Source organism: Penaeus monodon, chromosome 18, assembly GCF_015228065.2.
Source record: "Penaeus monodon isolate SGIC_2016 chromosome 18, NSTDA_Pmon_1, whole genome shotgun sequence".
Lineage (NCBI taxonomy): Eukaryota > Metazoa > Arthropoda > Malacostraca > Decapoda > Penaeidae > Penaeus > Penaeus monodon.
This window is the reverse complement of record NC_051403.1, coordinates 37,107,642-37,114,742: the sequence shown is the minus strand read 5'-3', so window position 1 is coordinate 37,114,742 and position 7,101 is coordinate 37,107,642. Positions and strand designations below refer to the sequence as shown.

At 38.0% G+C, this 7,101-nt stretch overlaps 1 protein-coding gene across 2 annotated transcripts in view; it reads right to left on the bottom strand.

Annotated features, from left to right (window-relative positions):
* Positions 1 to 548: 548 nt before the first annotated feature.
* Positions 549 to 7,101, bottom strand: part of LOC119584473 — a 14,118-nt gene continuing 7,565 nt past the window's right edge. For both annotated transcript variants that reach the window (XM_037933111.1, XM_037933112.1), the window contains exons 3-5: positions 2,954 to 3,080; positions 1,158 to 1,265; positions 549 to 777 (exon numbers count right to left, since the gene is read on the bottom strand). In XM_037933111.1, coding sequence (XP_037789039.1) covers positions 594 to 777; positions 1,158 to 1,265; positions 2,954 to 3,080 — 419 coding nt within the window. In that variant the 3' untranslated portion in view covers positions 549 to 593. The remainder of the gene's footprint in view (positions 778 to 1,157; positions 1,266 to 2,953; positions 3,081 to 7,101) is intronic.

Sequence of the window (7,101 nt, the reverse complement as noted above, 5' to 3'; positions counted from 1 at the left end):
GTTGATAATTTGTTATGTCATTTATCTAAGTGACTAATATATTTTACTACAGCAGTGAGAACTAGTAATCTCTAATCCTTTATCTTTTTTCTCGGAAGCCTTTTTGAGCACATTCTCAGTTTATTGTGTAATGTCAGTGTCATATTTGTGTCTTCATAAGCCTTCATTTTCATATTATTGTAACTTGTATTGTTTCTTTTTTCGTTCTTCTTGTTTTGCAAGTTCTTGTTTGGTTTGGTTTTCTTCTAATTCATCTTCCCCTCCTCCTTTTTCCTTATTTTCATCTCTGCTTTTCCTCTTCTTCTCCTCCTCTTACTCCTTCTCCTACTCCTAGTCCCCCTTCTCCTCATTATCACCATCATCATCATCCTTATTATCTACTTCTCGCCTTCTTCCTCCATCTCTTCTTCCTGTTATTCCTACTCCCCTTCCTTCTCCATCATCTCCACTTTCCTCCTCCTCCACTGCCACCACACATTAAAACAAAACACACACACACACACACACACACACACACACACACACACACACACACACACACACACACACACACACACACACACACACACACACACACACACACACAGCCCCTTTTACATCCCAACGAATCTCGACATGGACCCCTGCAGGAGAGACACACCCGTCTTCAGGAGCTCGCCAAGGGTCAGGGGACACGAGGAATAAGCCAGGTCACAGTTCCCGACGTCGCGACCGTAGGATTCTGCAGCAGTATACTCGAGGAGGTCGTCCTTCGCTTGTTCGAGGGCGTGGTTGGGTCTGGGTGGGGCGAGGTGGGGTGAAGGGGGGGTGGGGGGAGAAAAGGTGGTCATTAGTGACTCCGGAATTGTGGCGATGGTTGTTTCGTGTCGTAGTTGTCTCGTTATTATCATTGTTATATCATTATTTGCTTCTATCGGCCTTTATACTATTGTTATCACCAACGTGTTCAGTAAAAATAGCAATTCAGGCAACAATACAAATCATCCGCAATAGCAGTAGAGGCAATAACATTTAATGGCAACAGTAGAAGTATGTATGCCAGTGGCAGTGGTTATAGTAATAACAGTCAAAGTAGCAGTAGCGTTTTACCTCTACGAAAACTAGTAACAACGCCAAGACAAAAAAACACGAAAACAAGGTCACGAAATTTCACTCACGAAAGCAGGAGGCTGAGTAACTCCCCGATGAGGCCGTACTCGGAGGCTGTTGTCTCTGCCGTCTCGCAGATAGCCTTCAGGAGGCACTGGTGGCCGTCGATGCCAAAGCTGGAAGGGACGTAAGGTATTGTCAAGATATCTTAGGCTCATGAACAGTGTAATTTTTTTGTGTAAGAACCGTTGCTGTCAACAACATGTTGGAGGTATTACTGGCAATAATCTGTAAGCATTATCAGACCTCTCTTTTCTCTCTTCCCTTTTTCTCTTTTCTCTCTTCTGCCTTATCTCTTCTCACTATCTCTTTCTCTCTAACTCCCTCTCCTATTTACTCTTATTCTTATTTTCCCTCTTCCCTCTCCATCCTCGCCTTTTCTCTTTCCCTCTCTTCTATGTCCCAGATAGAGAGAGAGAGAGAGAGAGAGAGAGAGAGAGAGAGAGAGAGAGAGAGAGAGAGAGAGAGAGAGAGAGAGAGAGAGAGAGAGAGGGGGGGGGGGATATAGATACATATACATACATACATATAAATAGATAGATGGATAGATAGCTGGATAGATAGATAGATAATATTAGATTTAGATTTAGATTTGGTTTGATTCCATTTGTTACAATGGATATTCTTGGTGTGACATATTGTCTGTTTTTTGAACGCAGGTCAGCAATATTGCTAGACGAGATCGCTACTGCTGCACAACACAGCACATAGAGAGAGAGAGAGAGAGAGAGAGAGAGAGAGAGAGAGAGAGAGAGAGAGAGAGAGAGAGAGAGAGAGAATATTGTTGTTCATCATCATCATCATCATTATTATTGTTATCATTATTACTATTATCATCATCATTATCATTATTAGTATGTTTTATAATTATTTTCATTACTATCATTGTAATCATTATTATTATTGTTGTAATTATTATTATCATTATTACTATTATTATTATTATTATTATTATTATTATTATTATTATCATTATTATTATTATCATCATCATCATTTATTACTATCATTATTATTATTATTATTATTATTATTATTATTATTATTATTATTATTATTATTATTATTATTATTATTATTATCATCATCATTATTATTATTACTATTATTATTATCATCATCATCATCATCATCATCATCATCATCATCATCATCATCATCATCATCATCATCATCATCATCATCATCATCATCATCATCACCATCGTTGTTATTATCGTTATTATTTTCATTTTTTATTACTATTTTTATTACTATTATTATTATTATTATTATTATTACTATTACTATTACTATTACTACTATTATTATTATTATTATTATCATTATTACCATCATCATCATCGTTATTAGTAGTAGTGTCATTAATAGTATTAGTATTCGTAGTAATATTATTCTTTTCATTATCATTATCATGATTGTTATTATTATCAATGTTATTATTAGTATTGTTTTTATTATTATCATTATTATTATTATTATTATTATTATTATTATTATTATTATTATTATTATCTATTCAATTATCATTTTGTTTGTGCAATCTTGAAAATGCAATTGCCGTTTTTGTTGACTGAGAGAGAGAGAGAGAGAGAGAGAGAGAGAGAGAGAGAGAGAGAGAGAGAGAGAGAGAGAGAGAGAGAGAGAGAGAGAGAGAGAGAGAGAGAGAGAGAGAGAGTGAATGATAAAGAGCGATGTAAGTTGGGGGAGCGAATGATAGAGAGAAAGAAAATGAGAGAGAGCGACGGAACCAACCCAGACCCAACCCAACCCAGCGAGACGAGAGCCGGAGAGAGCTACTCACTTCGAGAAGACCGTCTCCAAGGAGTTGTAAGTGGTCAAGCGGTCCTCATCGATCTTCGCCCTTCCGACCGTCACGGTGTCCGAGGGGAGAGTGTACGTGGCTTTGATTACCCCCTTGAACACGCCACCTGGAACGAGGGGAGCTGGTGAGGGGAGAGGAGGGGAGGGGGGGCGTCGGTGAAGAGGGGGACGGAGGCTGTGGGGGAAAGGGGGAACAAGGGGGAGGGGGGAGAAGGGTAAATGGAGGTGGCATGGGGTGGGGAAAGAGAGAGAGGAGGAGAGAAGGGACGAGGGGAAAGGAAGGTTTAAGGGGGGGAGTAAGGGGAGGAGAAGTAAGAGGGAAGAAAGGGGAGTGGAAGGGGAGAAGGAAGAGGAAAAGGAGAAAGAGGGGAGAGAGGAGTAAGAAGAAGAAATGGCGAAGGAAGGGTAACAAGAGGGGGGGGGGAGATATTGATTTGAAGTAAAAAAGGAAAAAATGAAGGGAAAAGGAAAGAGGGGAGGAAAAGGTGTAGAGAGAAGAGGAAAAGAAAGAGGGAAAGTGAAGGAGAAAGACAGGAAAGAGAAAAGGAGGGAGTGGATGTTGCATAAATGTTGACATAGTAGCTAATTACGCATATGGTAGAGCAGGATAGGATAAATTGTAAAGGAAGTGAAGTTAGATAAACAACATAGTATATTGAGTGATATTTGTTATTATATAATTGTTATTATTATCAATAAAAGGCCGGGTCTAGTCTTATTTTCGATGAGTGTGGCAAAAATAGCAGTAATACACTAGTAAAAATACTGGTTATAATTACTGATAATGATGGTCATTAGCATTAGCATCAACATGACTATAATCATCACAACCATCCTTTTCGTCGTCCTCCTCATTATAATCATGCTAATATTATTGGTGGCTGTAACGTTATCATACTATTATCGTTCGTACTATTAATAATATCACTATCGTTACCATCATCGTCATCATCATCAATATTATTATTATCATTGATATTATCATTATTATTATTTTTATAGTCATTTTTATTATCATCATTATTGTTATTAATATTTTGTTTTTATGATTCTAAAATTATTATAATTTTTATTATTATAATTATTACTACTATTATTATCATTATCATTATTATTATTATTATTATTATTATTATTATTATTATATATCATCATCATCATCATCATCATCATCATCATCATCATCATCATCATCATCATCATCATCATCATCATCATCATCATCATCATCATCACTATCATTATCTTATATATCGTTTCTGTTGTTGTTGCTTTTTTTAATTGTTATCATTGTTATCATAATGATTATTATATTTATTGTCATTATCGTTATCATCACTTCTATCACCATTATTATCATTATTATTATCACTATCATCATTATTAAAATTATATTATCCTGTTCTAACCACTCTTACCATGATTATTATTATCATTACTGCTGCCATCGTCAGCAACAGCAGCAGTGGCAGCATAATCAACATCATCATCAATATTATTATCATCATTATCAACATTAAATTCATGGATTAGCAATACCATTATAACCACCCCTATAATCGCTGTTTGTAGTAATATTAGTGTTAATATTGATGTTGTTGTTGATGTTGCTGCTGCTTTCTTATCATTATTTTCAAAATCATTACTATCATCACTATCATCAAAATCATTATCTTTTTTTTTCTTTTTTTTATCATAACAGCACCAATGATGGTGATGACGAAAGTTTTCCTACATTTCTGACGAGCACAAAGTACAACTTTTTTCTCTCCATTAAATAAACCTTGCACTTTGTATTCTATCACTGAGTCGTATTATTTTTTATTATTGTTATTATCATTATTAAATCGTGGTGCCTGTCTTGTGACGTTAGCGATCATGAATTTACTATTCATGATTATACCTAGGTAATACGTGGTGGTGAGGGCCCTAATTCTCTTCCACGGTATTATTATTATCATCATCATTATTATCATTATTGTTATTATTATTATTATTATTATGATTTATCATTATTATTATCACTTATTTATCATCATTATCATCATTATCATTATCATCATTAACATGATCAATCTCATCATTATCATTTATAATATGATCAATCTTATCATTAGTACTATCATCAATATTATCCTTATCATCATCATTATCATTATTATCTTTTTATATGTCATATCTCGCTGCTTCTAAGTATTATTCATGTAATAACCGAATGAGACAAACCACTAACGGGGACAGAAGCAGAGCGGTAGAACAGTCAGGCAGAGTCTATATAATTTTGCAAATGGCGATGGAGAAAATTGTTATGATGATGGTGTGACGATAATGGTGATGGGGTGGTGATGAGCACGAGGCTAGTGATGGCTGATGAAAATGGCAGCGATAATAATAATGGCTGTAATGATGATGGCTATAAGAACAAAACAAAACATTAAAAATTAATATGAACGTTGTAATCAATAAAGTGTGAAAAAGTAAAATTAATTCATAAGAAAAACATGAAGTATATGCGGCAAACAAAAAAGCGAAACACAAATAATAAAGGAAAAAAAAAAGAAAGAAAAAGTCCCAGTCTAGCCCACTATCCTCCATCGCCCATCACCATCCCCTCTTCCCTCACCACCGCCCCTCCTCCCCCACCACCGCCCCTCCTCCCCCCACCACCGCCCCTCCTCCCCCCACCACCGCCCCTCCTCCCCCCACCACCGCCCCTCCTCCCCCCCCACCACCGCCCCTCCTCCCCCCCACCACCGCCCCTCCTCCCCCTCACCGCTACAGCCGCAGCCTCGGCCTCCTCATCGACGAGCAAACAGCGTAACAGGGCCAGTAGGTCTTGTGGAACTAAATGGCTCTTGTTGAGTTCCTCGTCGACGTCTCACGCGTCTCGGGGCACCCTCGGCTAACCATCCGTGGTAATGACTACAGTAACTGGCCAATTACTTGTTTCTGGGTTTTTAGCAGAGGGATTATACAGGAGGAGGGACAGGGTATAGTGGGTGGCCATCTCTTCATTAGGGCGAAATCGGGGACCGCTGTGCTGGCATTTTGCTTAGGGAATAAGCAGGGAGCTATGTTTTGATGGGACGTTTATCAGTTCGAAAGCATATTAGAAGGGGAGGGAAGGGAGACGGGAGAGAGAGAGGAGTAGGAGAAAGAGGATGGGGAAGGGATGGGGAAAGATATGAGGGATGGGGAGAGGGATGATCAAGGAAGCAGGAGGATAGGGAGGGCGAAAAAGGGAAGGAGGAAAGAAGAAAAGAAGATGGGAAATGGAGGAAGGGGAAGAACAAATTGAAATTCAGAGAACGAGGGAAGGGAAAGGGGGACAGAGGGAGAAGAGTGTAGTAGTGAGAATATGAGTACACTGTGCCAAATGTCAGAGCGAAAACCATTACCAATTTCTGGCTTCATCACCCCTTATATCACGTAGTACAAGGGGAGGCATGATTCACCAAGATCACGACACAGTACACTTGCCGAGAAAATGCTCTTGTCATCACTACGTAAATATGTCATATTCTCTACTTTCTGATATACTGCTGCCAAAACGTCTCGCATTCATCACGACGGAAAAAATAAATGATGTATAAAAAGTATGCTCCTCACTACATTATATTAGAATAGTATTTCAAGTTGTAAAGTGTATATGTGTGTCTGTGTGTGCATGTCTGAGTTATGCGCACGTATGTGTGTGTGTGTGTGTGTGTGTGTGTGTGTGTGTGTGTGTGTGTGTGTGTGTGTGTGTGTGTGTCTGTGTGTGTGTGTGTGTGTGTGTGTGTGTGTGTGTGTTTGGATACAGACAGAGAGAGAGAGAGAGAGACATACAGATAGATAGATAGATGAATGACTAGATAGATGGATATAAAGATAGGTGGATGGATGGATGAACAGATAGACAGACATAAAGATAGATAGATGGATGGATGGATAGACAGATAGAAATATAGATAGATGCATAGATTGATAAAGAAACCGATAGATAGATACTTAGGTCCTCAAAAAAATGTGGAGGGATATATGTATAACTACACAAAAATCTGTTTGTTGAATTTTTCATGCTTTCCTGTGGATCCTTGCTCGCTCGAACACATCATGCATTCATTAAGTAAACAAACATCGTATTAT